At 53.8% G+C, this 17367-nt stretch overlaps 6 protein-coding genes across 6 annotated transcripts; 5 read left to right on the top strand and 1 right to left on the bottom strand.

The window, feature by feature from the left end:
* Nucleotides 1–18: 18 nt before the first annotated feature.
* On the top strand, nucleotides 19–759 carry PG985_007514 (cytochrome P450; the record flags this gene model as incomplete). The annotated part of the gene is made up of 1 exon (XM_066827282.1): nucleotides 19–759. One exon carries the CDS (start codon nucleotides 19–21, stop codon nucleotides 757–759), a length of 741 nt encoding a protein of 246 aa, XP_066684957.1.
* Nucleotides 760–1330: 571 nt separating this feature from the next.
* PG985_007513 (uncharacterized protein) lies at nucleotides 1331–1895 on the top strand (the record flags this gene model as incomplete). The annotated part of the gene is made up of 2 exons (XM_066827281.1): nucleotides 1331–1688; nucleotides 1777–1895. The coding sequence occupies 2 exons, from the start codon at nucleotides 1331–1333 to the stop codon at nucleotides 1893–1895; spliced, it is 477 nt and encodes a 158-aa protein (XP_066684956.1).
* A 311-nt stretch (nucleotides 1896–2206) lies between these two features.
* On the top strand, nucleotides 2207–2764 carry PG985_007512 (Carboxylesterase NlhH; the record flags this gene model as incomplete). The annotated part of the gene is made up of 1 exon (XM_066827280.1): nucleotides 2207–2764. One exon carries the CDS (start codon nucleotides 2207–2209, stop codon nucleotides 2762–2764), a length of 558 nt encoding a protein of 185 aa, XP_066684955.1.
* Nucleotides 2765–3303: 539 nt separating this feature from the next.
* On the top strand, nucleotides 3304–4252 carry PG985_007511 (uncharacterized protein; the record flags this gene model as incomplete). Its single annotated transcript, XM_066827279.1, has 2 exons — nucleotides 3304–3559; nucleotides 3618–4252. The coding sequence occupies 2 exons, from the start codon at nucleotides 3304–3306 to the stop codon at nucleotides 4250–4252; spliced, it is 891 nt and encodes a 296-aa protein (XP_066684954.1).
* Nucleotides 4253–4723: 471 nt separating this feature from the next.
* Nucleotides 4724–5680, top strand: PG985_007510 (uncharacterized protein; the record flags this gene model as incomplete). Its single annotated transcript, XM_066827278.1, has 2 exons — nucleotides 4724–4940; nucleotides 5013–5680. 2 exons carry the CDS (start codon nucleotides 4724–4726, stop codon nucleotides 5678–5680), a joined length of 885 nt encoding a protein of 294 aa, XP_066684953.1.
* A 2833-nt stretch (nucleotides 5681–8513) lies between these two features.
* Nucleotides 8514–9643, bottom strand: PG985_007509 (uncharacterized protein; the record flags this gene model as incomplete). Its single annotated transcript, XM_066827277.1, has 2 exons — nucleotides 8514–9542; nucleotides 9602–9643. The coding sequence occupies 2 exons, from the start codon at nucleotides 9641–9643 to the stop codon at nucleotides 8514–8516; spliced, it is 1071 nt and encodes a 356-aa protein (XP_066684952.1).
* Nucleotides 9644–17367: the final 7724 nt, after the last annotated feature.

The following is a 17367-nucleotide window of genomic DNA, read 5'->3' as shown; positions in this document are numbered from 1 at the left end:
ATAATTTACAAAGACGCCATGGACGGCTTCATGGGTTCCATGTACCTCTTTCGCTTCTCCCCGCAGTTCTCAGTCCTGGTCCCGTTGGCGACGGCTTTTGCAGACTACCTTCCCCCCAAGCTGGCCATCTTGTTTCGGGAACTGAAAGAGACTATACCGGCGCATATCAAGCGAGCTACCGAGAACCGGCAAGCTGGGACCATGACCATCTTCTCCGAGCTTCTTGACTCGGATCTGCCCGAGTCGGAAAAGACCGTTTTCCGTTTCACCGGGGACGACTTCTCGCTTACGGCCGGGGGCACAGAGACCACCGCTATGGTCCTAACCAAAGTCGGCTACTATCTCCTCACGCAGCCTCAGGTACGGGCTCGGCATGTGCACGTCCTCGAAGGCGCCCAGCAGCAAATGGAAGGCGAAAACCCCCTCTCCTGGGCCTCTTTAGAGCAGATTCCGTACCTGTACGGCGTCGTGAACGAGACCCTCCGCCTCAGCTACGGGATCTGTTGTCGTCTGGTCCGCATCGCGCGGACGGAGGACTTGGTCTACTACCAGAAGGAGGGTCTCGAGTACTTCATTCCGCGCGGGACGCCCATCGGCATGAGCTCATACCTCACGCACCACGACGAAGACATTTTCCCGGATTCGTATGAGTTCTTGCCGGAGCGCTGGATTATGCCGAAGGGTGAAAGGAACACCGCTTTGGAGAAGCACCTCGTGCCGTTTGGGAAAGGCAGCCGGATCTGTTTGGGGATGAAGTAAGTAACTTTCCTTCCACTCTCCTGTTGATCGCTAGGTCAAGATGTGCTAATCGCATCGTGAATATTGGAATATGTAGCTTGGCTTTGTGCGAGATTTATCTCGGGACCGCCGCAGTCGTCTTACGCGTCATGCCAAGGATGAGGCTCGATGGCGACTGCAGTGAGGCAATGAAGTTTGACCACGAGGTCATGGTGCCCCGGCCGAAAAAGGGTGCACACCCCGTCACAGTTGTAATATCTTGAAAAGGAGTTCCGCTTCGGCGCGAAACCTGTCTTTTTAGGCCCGTAGTCGTGAAGCCAATCCACATGATCTCTCCGACATCTCCACAGGATTGGTGCCGTAATCCCGCGTGTTATTCCCATTGGGCGGTTCGGCTCGTGCCGCCTCAAAGGGGGTTAGCGCCGCGGGATGATTCATAGTGAATGCGGCATGATCCATTGTGCGACCGACAATCTTCAAGCTGAGTAACTAGCTGCATAGTGGCAGCATATAAAAAGAACCACGACTGTTCATGAAAACTTAAATAATTCCCAGGATTCATTGGAATAAACGCGCAAACATCACCCTCATAATGCCGTACCCCCTAACCCTCAAGCCCAAGCCGGCCTACGTCGACCTCGACGCCGACTTCCAACCGCTGCCCAAGCACGGCCACCTCACCCGGCACCACGAGGAGTACGCCGCCGTCCGGCCGGCCATCGACCTCATGTACGACCGGATCTGGGCCCTGCCCGACTTCGACGCGTTCCGCCAGGTCGGCCGCGGCGCGGACGCGGCTGTGCCGCACGGCGGGCCGGACCGGGCCCGCGATGTCGTGACGGAGGTTTTGCGCTTCCCGGCGCGCGACGGGTGCGGGGTGGAACTGAAGGTGTATAAGTCGCCGAAGGTGCGGGAGGGGGCGGGGTTGATGTTGCGGATGCATGGGGGAGGTGAGCTATCTATCAGATCTGTCTATGGAATCTTTCTCTAGGCGTTACTGTGCCCGAGGTTTCCAGCTAATATTGGCTTTTGATACAGGCTGGTGCGTCGGGGATCATGAAGCCGATGGGGCGGAGAACGTCTATGCCGCCGCTCGGCACGATATCGTCGTTGTCAGTGTTGACTACCGTTTGTACGTTGTCATTGACGGATTCTAGCATGGTGGCTGCTGATATAGTGACAGGGCACCTGAGCACCCTGCTCCCCAGGCACTACATGACAGCTTCGACGCGTTGTTATGGGTAAGTTGGGAGCTGATGCCACGGAAGCAGGGAGATGTCTAAGGAGAGATTAGTGAACTAACAAGATGAATTAGTGCAAAGAAAACGCCGAAAAGCTCGGGATCAACCCGGAGAAGATCATAGTAGCCGGCAACAGCGCCGGCGGCAACCTCGTGAGTTTTACCTTTATACTCTCTCCTGTCTCCGTACCGGTTTAGAATGTAAATATCTAGGTAACTTACATTAACATGAGCGATCAGGCTGCGATGGTCGCCATCGAGGCGAGGAACCAGGGCATCACCGGCATCGTGGCCCAGGTTCTGCACTTCCCCCAGGTGTGCCACCCCAAGTTCTTCCCCAAGGACCGGTACGAGTTCGGGAGCTACATCCAGAACGCGCATGCGAGCGTCTTGAATCTCGCTATGGACGAGTGCTTCCTTGACGCTTACGTGCCGGACACCGATGCGCCGGATGCCAGGAAGCATTGGCCGTTGCTGGCGGAGTCGCATCGGGACCTCCCTCCAGCGCGTACGCCTTCTCCCTATCTACTTTCTCTCATGTTACGCCTTACTGACGCCGCTATACTTGCAGTCATACAATGCGGCGGCAATGATGTGCTCCGCGACGACGCCTTTGCCTACGCCGAAGCGCTCGAGGCGGCGGGCGTGGACGTGGAGATGCATGCGTATCCCGGACTGCCGCATTGCTTCGCCATGGTCGTCCCGACGCTGTCGGAAACGCAGGAGTTTTACAAGAGATATGACTCTTTTCTGGATAAGCATGCGGGACAGCTTACGGATGTGTGACGAACATAATATACATAGCTGGGGAGCGGATTGGTTGGAAATGGCAGTCGACGAGAGATGATACATCCACTCTTTCCACGGTCACGACGCAAAACGCTGCAGGGGGCACTTGTGTACGGACAGAACGCGCTCGCGGGTCTGAAAATATGGTGATGCCAAGGGGACGGAATTCTACGGGCGTTACTTCGGGATGTTATTTCATTGGGTTTAATGAAGTCATTTTTCTCAACTTGATGACACTATTGGTTGAACTTTACAGGGGCATCTTTCCATTGAAGCGACGGATCAGCACATTTCTGTCTTGTCATTGGCCCGTTGCACCAACTGTTTCTTGGCTTCTTTGAGGGTGGATGCGTGATTGTGACCTCACGCTTATACTGCGCCGCTGGCATACATGGCGGCCCCCTCAAAACACGGGTAACACGGGTCGCCTCCAACCAACGTCAACCAACGTCCACTACGGGGTTCATTGCGGTGGTGTGTTTCCTCATCCCCATCTTCCATCCATCATCAACCCAAGGAAACACAAATCAGTCATCATGGCCACCAGTAACCGTGTACCCAGTCCCGTGGGCTCTATTGTGCCAAGGGCGACGCCTACTTCCGCTTGCGCAGGCAGCGGTATGTCGCTGCAGAAGCCACCGCCGTGGTCGAAAGCCAAGGTGGGCCAGAAGATCACCATCGGCTGGAATGGCGGCCCTGTCGGCAGTGATCCAGACCAGAAAACTACGGCGGCCTGGAAAGCCTACCTAGCCCGCAGCGAGGATCCCAAAAGCCCCAATACGACAATATTCGGTACGCCAATATTACCACATACCTTGTCCACAGAACAGACCCTAACGCAGGCTCACAGACACCAAGACATTCGTAGCCGGCGACGCCGGCTGGGATCCCGAGGAACGCTGCGGGGGCAGCCAGATGGAGTACGAATGGACCATACCCGCCGACTTGCTGCCCGATAATGTCACCGCCATCTACCGCTACCTGCTCGTCAAGGAGAGCGAGGACGGCCAGCCATCCCCGACAGAGAGCGTGCCACTGCCCTCGACGTCCATCGGCGGCTACTTCTCCATCCTGCCGGCCACGGCCTCGATCTGGGTCTCACCGACGCCCACGCCCGCGCCAGGGCTGTCGCCCGGGGAAAAGGCGGGCATAGGCGTGGGCGTGGGCGTCGGGGCTCTGTCCTGCCTGGCGGCCGGGGTCTACTTTTTGCGGCGGCGGCGGCGGCGGCGGCGTATTAATGGTCGCCGAACCCCCACGAAACAGGAAATGTCGCAAATGTCGCCGGCGGACGCGGACGAGGGACAGGTACGGTGGGACAAGGCGGAGCTGGACGCGGGGAGGGAGCTGGAAATGCAGCGGCAGAGGCAGCGAGCCCTGGAGGCGGACGGTCGGCCGCTGGCGGAGCTGACGGCGGAGACCGCTCAGGGGCGTAACTACCGACCACAGGGGGAACCGGTCGAGTTGCCTGGAAGTAATGTGGTATAGCCTCTTATCGAGCAAAGGCCTTGGCGATATAGAGGTGATCAGGCGAGGGGCAAGTGTACTCGATAAATATAAGACGTAACAACGCTTAGTGGTGATTGGGCAAAGGGGGACGGATGGTGATGATAAGGCGCGAGTGTCTGCTGGTGGACGATAATGCGCGGAGCGGCGGCCCGAGAGTCTTGCATGGCTTTTCATTGTGTTCAGGATTGACTGGACAGCTGATGGGAGCGTAATTAATTGCCTTCGCATCATTGGCTAGGGGCGTCAGTCATTGCTCGGTGTTTCTCGAAAGTGCACATTTGATGCCACATTGACCCCCGACCCCCTGGCAGTGCGGCGCCCAGCTGAAAATGATCCAGACATCCAGGTATCTTCGTTCCCATTGAACCCCCGCCCCAGCAACTTTGTTCTCTCCTCTTCTCCTCTTCGCCCGCCCTTCCATCGACCCCAAGAACTCATATTGCAGCTACCATGTCTGGAGGCCCTGGAGGTGGTATGCCTGAGTGCACCGGTGGGGAGTCACCATACTTGTGGCATCCCCAAGAAGGCTCGACATGCCAAGCCGGGAATGAGACCACGCTCGTGTGGTCTGGTGGATATACGGGCGAGGATAGGAATACTCGGGCTCTCTGGAGCGCCTACCTGGTCAAAAGCAAAGCCGCTTACCTTGAAAACACAACAGTGTTTGGTAAGCAGAGACAGATTCTCTACCTGAGCTTTCGGTATAGAAGCAACTCTCTGATCTGATTATACCCAACAGATAGCAATTGGTTTCAATACGGCAACCCCGACTGGACTCCGGCCGACCAATGCAAACACACCCAGATAGAGTACAACTGGACCATACCTGCCAACCTCACGTCCGAGGTGGCCCAGTACCGGTACCTCTTTGTCATGGTTAGCTCGTACGTGCGCGGCGCGGCATCGACACCAAGCCGGACCGAGTTGCCGTCGACGTCGACCGGCGCGTGGTTCATCGTTATGCCGACAACGACAAGTTTTGCCAACGCAACAGCAGCATCAACGCCACCAACTTCGCCCAGCACCTATCCGACAACCGACCCCACGGCCGAGACCGAGCCCGAGCTCATCCCAGGAGGGCTTTCAACGGGAGGAAAAGCAGGCATAGGCGTCGGCGTGTCACTCGGTGTCATATCTTTCCTGGTAGCTGTCATCTTTTTGTGGTTTAGGCGAGGTGCTCGAGGGCGCGAGTTTAGGGGCCGTGTGGCAGAAGAGAGCCAGGAGAGGTATGATAAGGCGGAATTAGACTCGGGAGGGCAGGAGAAGAACAACAATCAGCAGCAGACTCCCGAGGCAGACGGCAGGCCACTATCCGAGCTGACGGCTCGGCCTGTGGAGAAGATGCCTCCGCCTCAGGATCCCATCGAGTTACCCACCGAGTTACCTGGGTCCGGGCGTGATCCATAGCTCATCATTCAGTAGCGGTATCTTCTAGAATGTTATCTTGTTGGTAATAGTGAATAATGTGACCTTATATTGATGGATCCGTACTGTAGTTGTTTCTATTCAAGTAAATTGGCTACGCACCGTGATGTCTTCATCACCCCGGCTGGTCATGCTAGGATTCAATGACATGACGAAGAACCCTTGTAGCCCTTGAAGGGACACATGACAGGTCCGTCTTCTCCACACCACTTCCGTTTCCATATCAAACCCCGCGGCCTGTCAGCAAGACGCAAGAGGCAAGTCCACACGGCGGGTCTGACTGAGACACCATGCGAAATCACGATCATTGGAACGCCTAATCGGCGTTACGATCGTGGGACGACCCTTATGATATGATCTCTACCGTCTGATACTTATGCCGCTGCCTTCGCCCACATCTCGCGACGAGACGAGGCCGGCTCTTGGGACCTATCACAGCATCCTCATCACGTAAGCCCCGACACGGCGAGAGCCTCAAAAGGGGCCAAGCCCCCATGGAAAACGAACCACTCCTGCGAGCTATCCTCGAACGAGGAAGTCCTGACCGCAAATGCTGTTCCATCGTGGCCTCGGCGTTCTGTGCCAAAGAGACGATCGCGTGGTCCTCTTGAGTGTTCGCCCCTTTGGGGCTGTTCGTCCCAAGATTCCCAAGCACGGATCCACTCGGATCTGTTCCCTTCCTGCCTTTTCATATCTCTCTGAAGTTCAGACGATGAGGGTTCGTTCTCCACTCTCCAGGCTCCCCTCCACCAAGAACTGCTGAACTGGGGATGAAGCACAAAGAGAGTTCCTGCGTGCATGAGATCGCCTCCTCATTGCATGCCGTTGCTAAGCTTAAAAGGACACACTCTCTCACACTTTCAGAGTCCCTTCCCCTCAACTCCGGGACCCTGACCTTGCCCTAACCCTCGCCCCCCTTTTTCATTCCATCAAGACAAGACATGAACCCCGGACCCCGGATTCCGACCCCGGATCGACCCCGACGTCCGTGCATTCTGCTGTAGCATCCAAGCAACCACATGGGGAACCACGAATAATGGTGTTAGCTTGACGTTTATTGGCACTTGACTTTGGTATCTCCGCAATCTTTTTCTTTGGTACATGTAGCCCGCACATGGGACGCACGGGCGAAACGCACAACCCCCTACCCCGGCATCTCCCCAGCACCCCCGCACAGTTTTCAAACTTCCGGTCTAAGGTTTCCAAAGTTCAGCTTCCACATGTTCGCCATGTTCGGGGGTGGAGACCTTTCGAGGTACATAGACCAGACAGGTCAGTATTCCAGTGCACAGGAAGGGGAGCGAGGGTAGTGAGGAATGAGAACCCAAGAAGAAGCCGAAGAAGTAAAAGTAGGGGACTGGCCGGGGGGCGGGGGTAGTTATGAGGCAAGGAGATCAAATGAGGAGAAACAAAGGAAAACGAACAGACGACCGTTGAAAGAACCTCTCGAAACGCGGCGTCAAAGTTCATGGTCGGCCGGGGAGTTGAAACAACCAACAGACGCAGCTCAAGCAGGCGGCCCGAGGTTTCAAGACATAAAGTTATTCGCCATGGACTCAGGGTTCTCAGCAAAAGCTCTTTGCCTCGGGAGGAAACCACTTCGTTTCGGGACGCAGGTGAAGCGAGTGTTGGCCGAAGGACACACTGACTGACACACGGTACACTATCACTGCCAGATAGTTGGTGGCAGGGCTTCGTTAGCTTCTCAATCTGTCTCTTCGAGATGAAGTATGCGAAGTGTTCACAGGGGTCACGAGAGTCGAAATCATCAAGGTTTTGCCACTTTGTGTATTTTACGTGTTTTTTGTCTGCCAGTACAGTGATTCCTTGCAGTCTGAAAACCATGGCAGTGGAGAGCCTATGGCAACGAGCAGCAATTCGCAGACCCATCCATGTATGCCCGTGGCAGGTCTCTTCGTTTGGTTTGCGATATTAAGACAGTTCGCAGAAGTTCAATCGCAACATGACAAGAGAGCGTCAAACCCTCCAGCTGCCTGGCTCATATATCATCTTGACACACCACGCACGCGCCAGGAGCACCCGGCGCGGCTGACACCCCATTTCCCCCTCAGCCCCGTTCCGCACCACACAGGAAGTCTTGCAGCCATATTTCAGGTATCTGCAGACAGCTGTGCAAGAGCAAGAGTAATGTACTCTTGTGTGCTGGCGACTAAAATCGCCAGACTTGATTGGGGGTACTCCGAGCTTCAAAAAAAACATCTCGTGAGTGTCCCCCTCTTTCCGTCGCTGATGTATGTCTAATAACATTCGAGCGTGTCTCATAATATTCGAGCGTTGCAGGTGTTGAAGTGATGTTGATGGCGATGTGCTTCATCAGTATCGTCCAAGCCCCAATATTGGGTAGAACGCCGCGAGCGAGAAAATGGTACGCAACGAAAATATGTGCGTGCCATCCGTGCGACCAATAGCAGGTGCATTGAGAACAATTAATGAAAAAAGCGAATCCTGTCGGAGCAGTCGAAAACTTGCGCTGGGCGAGGTGACGTAGCTGGTGAATAGGTATCGTATGTCGTTAAAAAGAGTAGAAAATGTTGAAATCCAAGTGTGCCGTACGCCGTGCCATATTCCACCTCAGGTGCTACGCAATCGCGACCTGGCCGGCCCATGCCGTGTTGTTTGGTACAACGAAATCAAACCATAATAGGTCGCTATGCGTGGTATCATCAAAAAAGCAAAACACAGAAATAACAAAAAAAACTTTTGGCATGGAAGCAAGGCGAAAAGGCATCCCGCGAAGGACTGCATCGCGGGGGTTCGAATCGGAGACGGTTCGTTGCAATGCGTGCTGCATTCATTACTGCTCCGATCCGAAGTCCACAAAGCTCTCCCAGGCGCCTTCGTTCATGCCCATGCCGGGTGTACCCATACGGCTGAAGTCAAAGTCGCCATCGATGCCGCTGAAAGGATCCATGGGGGAGTAAAGGGCCGAATCGGGGCCGTAGTTGAGCGTCTGTTGGGGGGACTCGGGCCCGCCCTGAACATCGCTTAATTGGGCGGCATTCAGTGTGTCGAGCTTCAGGTCATCGTCAGGATGTTGGCCAAAGAGCTGGAAAGCAGATGGATTGGCGCCGCCGAAGAAGTGGGGCGCCATTGGATCGCTCATGTCAACATTGGCCATCATCTTTACTTCGTTGGGAAGCTCTGACGTGAAGATAGACGAAGAAGATTGGTGCAACTGAGGGTCGAGCGAAGGGAAGGCCTGAGCAGGGGTCTGGAACGGGGTGCTTCGCGACTCGGAAGTGTCCGTAGGCCCGGAGACAGGTGACAGCGCGGGAGGCGACGAGACGGCGTTGGAGGCGGTTGCGTGAGTGCTGACAGATGAGATGCGGCGGGTCATGTTTCCATACTGGTCGCCGTTGGTTGTTGGGGTGGCAGACTGGGTAGGAGATGTGGGCGAGAATTGCGAATTACCGTTGTTCATGAGCGGGCTCATGTACATGGACTGGTTGAGCTGCTGCTGGTAGGCACTGGCACTGGGGAACGACTCGCTGAACAGCTTGTTCACTTCGTTGTAGCGTACCATGGTAGCCATCGCTGCCTGCGTCGTGATGTAGGCATTGACTCGATGGTTCATGGCCGGCGAATTGGTCTGGAGGTGGGCAGTCAAGTACTTGTACTGGCGGGGCAGGTCATCCTCCTCCTCTTCGTACATCTCCTCCTTGATGACAATCTCTTCGGTGACCTTGAGGCCTCGACCCGTTCGGCGGCGGTGGATCTCCGACGCCATTCTCGCGGATTGCACACGAGCTTCCAGACTACGGTCGGCGCGTCTCGAAGCGGCGATGTATGCTCGCTCCTGGTTCTCCTCGTGAGAACGCTCAGTCTGTGGTCATCATGGTTAGCTAACAAGGCTCGAGGCCAATGCATGCGGGGAAAGCTTGCCTTCAAAGCCTTTGCAGGCGGTGCACGCTCGCCAGAAGGCATGTTTGCTGCTGAGGAGCTATCGTAGGATCGCTTAGGCATTTGATTGAATGGAGTCGAAAGTGAAGCTTGATTGCTTTTGGGTATTATGTTGGTAGTCTTGAATCACACGGCACGATCAACGAGATGAGACAGAGCAGGTCGAGCCGATATGTCGCTCTCGTATGGGCGTGTTGCGGCGGTTGGGTCGCTGCAGCGAGGCGGGGTACAGCGAGTATGACCAGGGAGACAGCACACCACAAGATGGAGAAAGTATATTTCTATCTGGATATCCTGCCGGTCTGCCTAAGAGGAAGGTGAAGGAAGAGATACGCTTCAGTCTTGGCAGCTTGGTCGATTGGGAGGTAGTCTTGGTCGCGTTGCTTGCTCAAGTTAACAGAACGGTAGACCGTGTTGCAGTGGCTAGGCGGCGGTGGCAGTGCGGGTGTGTATGTGTTTCTTGATTGAATTGTCGGTTTGTTGCTCAAGACGATTGATCTGGCATTGGTGGACAGAGACTTCTAGTAAAGTTCTGGGATTGGCGTTGGAATGCTGAGTGAGTAGAAGGATATTCTGTGAGAGGAAGGAATCAAGAGTTATCCGAAAGGGCAGACTGGCTCAGGGACCAAATCTATATATACAAAAGAGCAACTGGAAATGGCCCATCCCATTCACAAGCAACAAGCAGGCAATTGAGAGCAGAGGTACCGCCAATACAGCAGCGTTCCTCGCCTGAAAGCATGTCGTTTGAAAGTACTCAGCAACCAAACAGCTTTCGATCAACCGCAACGGCAGGGATCCCAGAGACTTTGATGCGGGAACTCCACGAGGGCACGATCGATCGAGATGAAGTCAGTCCGGGACCAATGGCAGAGCATGCTGGGGTCTGAGACGTTGCAAGGATCCGGTCGCAGAAGGCATCTGATAGAGCGCCAGGTAGCTCCGACTTGGGCTTAGCGACCTTTGGAGGCACTGAACCTAATTTTTCCCTCCTTCTCCAGTCTTTTTTCTTTCTTCCTGGGCGTTCCTTTTGCTCCGGCCGGATCCCCTCCCCCACCTACCTTCCCTTTGAGTCGACGGCGGATCTTTTATGTTTCCTTGTTACCTAAGAATGAGAACATACCCCCTCGGGTCGCAGGCTGCGCGAAGCGACGTGTGGGCGGGATGCATGCAATGTCGGTGACCTGTTCAAGAAGTTTCGCTGTGACGGCTGTACTGGACCTATCCTACGATATGTGTAGCAAATTATGAACCTGAAGCTGACAGAAACTATATCGCGAACTATGCAACTACCGTAGTGGTAGTTTTTCGAGGATCCAGCTCATGCCATACGAGTCTGACCATCGGGCCATCATCCCAATGCCGTCTCGAAGAGGTCTACCGTAATGCGGTATTGAAGTCTATTGCCCTGAGAGTTCCTCCTTGTCCCCGATGCCCAGGCAGGACCCCCATCCGCTGCGGGATGCGAGCGCCTTGATCTGATGCACGAGGACGATTCACTCATTTCCTGCCGAGGGGCGCTATCCGACGAGGTCAACGACAGCAGCCCCGACGATACTGCTCAATTGTTACCTCATTCTTCATTCATAGGTTCCACCCAGCCCACGGTTCGGTGGAAGATTGACGGCTTTACTAATAGAGGGGCATCTCCGGTCACAAAACCAGGCAGGAAACGAAGAGAACCCACCGGCAGCAACAAGTTTAGGCTGCGTTTGTGTGCATCAATATGTTAATCAGTGCTCCGCCCATCCAGCCCAGGTGCGCCAGGTATTCGCATGTTCGATTGCATGTCCCGCCTCATCCGAGCTGCAACAGAATGGATACAATTGCTTGGAATTGTTGTGGTTTCAATGAAGCATACCAATCAGCTGCTTGGTACGTATGAGGGGTGGTGCCTGGCAACGTATTCGTACCCCACAGACAGCAGAGCAGGGCATCCGACACCCTTAAAAGTGATGTGCATTGCACGACTCAAGATCAGTTCCTCAAACCTGAATTGAACAAGTGAATATATTTCCAGCGTCCACAGGCAAGCAGTGTATTACGGTCGCTTTGCGTGACTATCCCATATGTCCGGACCTTTCAAGTAGTGTAGAACCGTGTCCGTTTGCCGGCTTGCGATTGCGTAACTGCCACGCTTCCTGCCAGGCCTGCTGCCCACTAGCGAGTCACAGTGGGGAGTCCAGTAACATCCACCCAGCCCAGCAGCAGCAGCGGCGGCTATTGATGGATCCTACTACCAGACTTCAGCTATTGGATCTTCTGCAGCATCTGACCACTACGACAAGTACGAGATTCTAGCAGGGTAAAAGTGGTTGATCGCCAGAAGCTCAATTCTAAGGGTTCTGCTACCTGCCTAGCTGCCTGCTTCGAGGGGTTCGCATGCTGCCGGGCTGGAGCAAGCTCAAACTTTCTCATGTACTCAAGACTCAAGTGCTTATTTTCTGTAGGTGCTAGGCAGTTTTTGTTCAAGAGGACGGTGGAAGAAGTATACATAAGCGGAACCTCCGCATATCGTCCGCACTGATGCACCACTCCAAAGATTATCGGATCTGTGGCCCTGGCACACGGTGTAACTATTCATAAATGTGACAGAGTGACATGTCAATTCCCCGTGATCGTGTCGCACACGCGTAGCTCTCAGATGTTGCGCGCACGACAATAGCAACACCTTCACTGAGGAGACTGTCGACTCAATCCATTTAGCGTTGAGCTGTTCGCTTCAAGACTTTCCATGGATCTGATGCTGCAATGATTAAATGAGTCTGCAGAATGCGTTGCTGATACGATGAAGCGTTTGTTCGGCAATCTCACCATCATCTCCATGTTAAGCACATACCACTACATCCTTGGGCGCATGGGTTCATGGATGCTTCCAGTTCGAGAAGAGGAAAAAAAAATTAAGCGATGATAAGCGGAGAACACAACAGCCCGTAGTCCGAGCATGCGTCGCGAGCTACGCATGCAGCATGCCCGGCCTTCCAGGCACCCGACGGATTTTTATGTATTTGAAGTGGAAAGCCAACTACATAAACCATTGGCTGTGCAAAAGAATCTGCAGGAAAGTCCAGCTCAACATGAGCGCTGGCCGGGGGTGGATGGTCTAGAGCGAGTGCCAAGTTGAAGTTGTCACCCACACTGCTTTCGAGCTGACGTGCAGCCAGTGATAAGGGACTGCTCGGATTCGGTTACAGAAAGAAAAAGAAGGGTTCTCACGCATATTGTAAACAAGGGGACCAACCAACCAGAGGGAGCTCACCAACGTGCAGGCATGATTAGGCCGCAAGAGTCGGTCGTGAGATCCAGCTCCCCTATACGGAGTACCGTACCACGAAAACCATTGCTTGATGGGGCCAAACTAGCAGCAGCAAAAGGGAAACTCATGCGCAAGGGCAGATGCTAGTATTTTTTCCTTCTACATAACGACTCCAGGACGGAAGATTAAACTAGTCAACCCTCCCATACAGCTCAATATAACAAAATGACAATTACATTAATCAAACTCGATAATAAAAATAGATAGAATTTAAAAAAAAAAAAAAAAATTAAAACAGAGAATCCAATTACGAGTAGGACTATTTTTTTTAGACTTTTTCTAATTAAAAAATATATCGATTCTATGTACATAAAATGTAGGCTGCACCACTTGGAGGGTTGACTGGTTTAATTTTCCGACCGGGAGAACGATCAGCTCGCATTTCTCGATTCTGACGTCGTTCCCCCAGGGCGCGGCGCGATATGGACGGGGCGCATTGCGACAGCGCCAGCGGCACCAGTATGGGGCTGTGAAACAGTAGCGAGCCGCAAAGCGCCAAGCTCAGCAATACATAATAATGAATGGTATTCTGGAGAAAGCAAGTGTGGATGGCATTGTGGGCGGATACCACTTTCAAGTCCCGGTTCCTCTCAGCCCTGTTGCAGGAAAGGAATGGATTGAGTGTCTCCGGAGCAAATGAACCGGACCAAAGCGTCCGGCTGTCGACAAAACAAGATGAAGTCAAAAGGTACAAGGTGCTCTAACAATTTACTCGCCGGCCTTTTGTCCCGATTCGCCAATCAAGATCAAGCAAGCCGTATTACCCCTCAACCGCACGGCATTCTTGTGGCTTTGTAAGCACTCGCCACAGCAACGTCGGCATTCTCTGCAGTCTGAATTGTCCGTTGAACGAACTCCCTCCTCTAGTGTCTGGCGTCTGGCGGCGTCTGGCGCTGCATTCGGCTTCCAATTCGCAGAGATGTAAACAAGGCACTGGGTAAGGCTAGCAGCCACAGTCGCATTTCTCGCACTACCGCCGATCACTGCCCTAAAATGATCGATTCGCCTCCAAAAGAATCCCATGTTTTGGCACATGGCATTGTGGCCCGGTCCTGGTTTCCGGCCCCCCATAATATCCATCCTCTCTCGCATTTCGCATGCCGCACAGCTGGACGTGATGCTTGCCCGCATCTACCTGACGTCGCAACCACCAAATATCGGCGATCTCTCCGAACTATCTGCGGATAGAGTTGAGCATCTGGCCACCCTTTCTGAGATCTCTCAGCAAATGAGAAGCGTCCCAGTCTGTCGGAACGCTCCGGGGTCCATTGGCGAATGTAGCACGAAATAATTTCCTCATGGGGACAGTTTATTCCCGTCACCCAACCGCAGACCATATACGGTTGTCTTGACACACTAACAAACCGTGATTGCCAATTGTTGAAAACGGGATGTCTTCTCCTATAAGCCCCCTTCTTCTATTAGGCCGAGACCCCAGAGTTCCGACAAGACCCAAAGGAGTTACAAACTTGACAGCAGGCAGGCCACCTCTTCACCCTCATCTAAACTTGTTGTCGGGTAGGTACCTGGCAATCTCCTCCCGCTCGTACTCCTTTTCCAGCCTCAGGATACCGACCATAAAGCCCGTCACCCAAAGTTTTAAGATGCGCTTCCGAATGAATCTTTCCTTAGCGTGAGGAAACACGGATGGTCGCGGTCTGTTAGCTTGCTCTATCCGCTGAGGAGATCTGTTCCGAATCTGTTGCAAATCGTCCACAAATTCGTAGATTCGCGCTTCAATATCTCCTGCTAAACCAAGCTCGACGTGCTATGGCCGAATCAAGAGCACGCCGCAATGCCCGCATATTCATGGGTTCATGAGTCACATCGACATTTCTGCGGCAGATCTCGATACTGGGAACACGGCCTGGGCTAAGTACGAATAGAACCCTCGACGGTCCAAACGCTTGATGCTTAGCGTGCCGGTCAGAGCTGCCCGTCGCTTCACTACCCGCCACACTATACATATGCTTGTCTATCCACTAATCAATGGCTGATCTCCCGGCAATCACTGCAAGCTATTTGGCCGTAGCCAATGTTCCTGGGCGGCGACCCAAGAGCTGTCTCGGTCCACATTGATTAGGTAGCCAACCCGTGGCAACGGAACTCCAATGGCCTGTGCAACTCAACGGCCGGGCTACCGTTCCGAACAGGATGGCGTATGGGCGCTATCATGTCCACGTTTTACTTACCACAAACTTGCAATTTTATCGGTCTACAGTACGTTGGGACACCTGTATAGCGTGGGTTCCCCATTGTTGACGGCGGGTAGGGATCGGTCGTTTCGACAGCCTAACCCTCGAAGGTTACTCCCCAATGCTTTGGCAGATACGGACTTACGCCCATCACCCACCCAGCTTCCTTCAACACCCACGATCGCACTGTTCACTCCTCACGAACACGTCTATACCGCGTTATTGGCTATTCTGGCCTGAGAGGTTTGGCACTGAACTGCGGAGCGTCATGTCTGTAGAGCCCGGCGAGCAAGCATTGGCCATGCCCCTTGCCAAGACCCTGTTCGGCTCAAGTTTGCTTTTGGTCTTTTGTCCTGTTTGGCACAGAAGACCTCAATATAGCGTCGCTTTAGATGAGTCGCATTATCGGCTTATGTCTCGCCAGGCTGGCATTATAGTCCACCAAGCGACGCCGTTCTTTCATACGATGTTCTGCTTAATCTTCGATCCGCCCGATCTTTACAGGCGGCTAGGGTTCATGAGGTACTCGGCAAGCTGTCTACGGCATGAGGTATGAGAAAATTGACTCCCGGGTGAGTAGTGTCACGATCGGAAGGTCTCGTTTACCGCCAGCTCTATCGCCAAGGGTACGTCAATTAAGTTGGCAAGAGCAACATTCCGGACGTGTGTGGCTTGAAGTTTCTACCCGGCGACAACGGTACTCAAAATAGTCTGTCCCCACCAGGCGGCATTGGCCCTTCGATGCCATATAAAATCCGATTGCTGAAAGCCCATGCGAGCCGCGCCCATCAAATTTGTGTGCTTGCTTTTTCCCTCCCTCCTTCCCACGCCATTGCCTGGAGCTACATTAGCCTTGGCCAATAACGCCCGCCCTCTCCTTTCCTCCCGTCTCCGTGCGCCCAAGACAACAACAGTCAATGCATGCGTCCCGCCCAACCTGGATCATGTGGGGTCGCCCCAGATCGTCAGGTCGAGCAGCTGAGATCGCTTCGTGGTCGGCGTGCTCCCCTGCTTTGCTGGTCCTCATGTATATTAATTGGTTGATCCCAATTCATGAGCGGGTGCTCTGCGTGCGCACCATTCAATCCAGTGACGTAGTTGGAAGGTCGATGCTGTCTGGCATACTTGAGGAGTCTATTCGATACAGGAGGTTTGTAACCACGTGCTTTATCCTCGTCCTTCTTGCCTCTGCATCAGCTCCCGGCCTCGATTACGGTGACTATGTAATATCAGGCAATTCTTAGGAGAGAGGATTGCAAGCCCCTTTGGTGGTGTTCTTAGCCCCTTCTCCTTCTTTGCCGTTGTTTGTGCACATTCACACGCGCGCGCGCGCCCATCTGGGTCGGTCCCGAGCCGCCCAAGTAAGTGCAGGCTGGCCTGGGCGCTGGCTGGATGGGTCATATTGATAAGTACGCCAAGCGCCCCCTTTTTCCCGTTGGCGTCCACGCCGCGAATAGCGGCAGGGCTAAGTCCAAGTAAGTAAATAGGCGGCTTTGACGGGGTTTCTACTCCTTCCTGCCCTGGCCTAAACCGAGAACGAAAAGACGGAAGAAAGGAAGAGGGATGCGTGCGTGACGTGATCCTGCTGCTGGAGTTTTTTTGGCTTTAGCCTCACCGTAGCGCGGGAGGTGGTCTCAACCGAAATGGGACGACATCGAAGACGACATCGTCTTTTTGGGACGAACTGACGGGAACAGCGATTTCGTTTTCTAGAAGGTCGAAGGTTGATCGAACTGCCATCGCTTCTGAAGCTATTCTCAGATCGAGGTTCTGTTTGTTCATTCGCGCGCGCCATTCTACATTTTATGAGGTTTTTGTCGGCGGATTACACTTAATTCAAAACCCCCAATGCGGAGGTGTCTGGCTTATGGTATCGCTATCGATCGATCGTGAAGTCTTATCAGGCAGCCGCTTATCGTGGATCGTAATCTAGGTGCTTCCCTCATCATCCTCGCCGAACGGATCGCTTGTTTCGAGCAATGTCCTCTGGATCGCGGCTTTGGGGAGAGAGAGTAGCCGTCACAGTGTCCACCGATGAATTTCATGTATTCCAAGATCTCTTGTCGATTGGTTCCGACCATCGTGCATCAGGATGGGTGGTGTTGGTGGTGCCTTCACCCTAGCCTACAGCCAGAGAAGGGTCGCCAAGGTCATCGCTGCGGCTTCATGGCCGGCCACTGGATCTCACAGGCCAGGAATATGACAGCCAGTTCTCCAACATAGTGTGTACTTAGACA

The sequence above is a fragment of the Apiospora marii genome (assembly GCF_038362585.1).
Source record: "Apiospora marii strain CBS 49790 chromosome Unknown utg000004l_segment0_segment1, whole genome shotgun sequence".
Classification (NCBI taxonomy): Eukaryota; Fungi; Ascomycota; class Sordariomycetes; order Amphisphaeriales; family Apiosporaceae; genus Apiospora; species Apiospora marii.
This window is presented reverse-complemented; position numbering and strand designations above follow the sequence as displayed.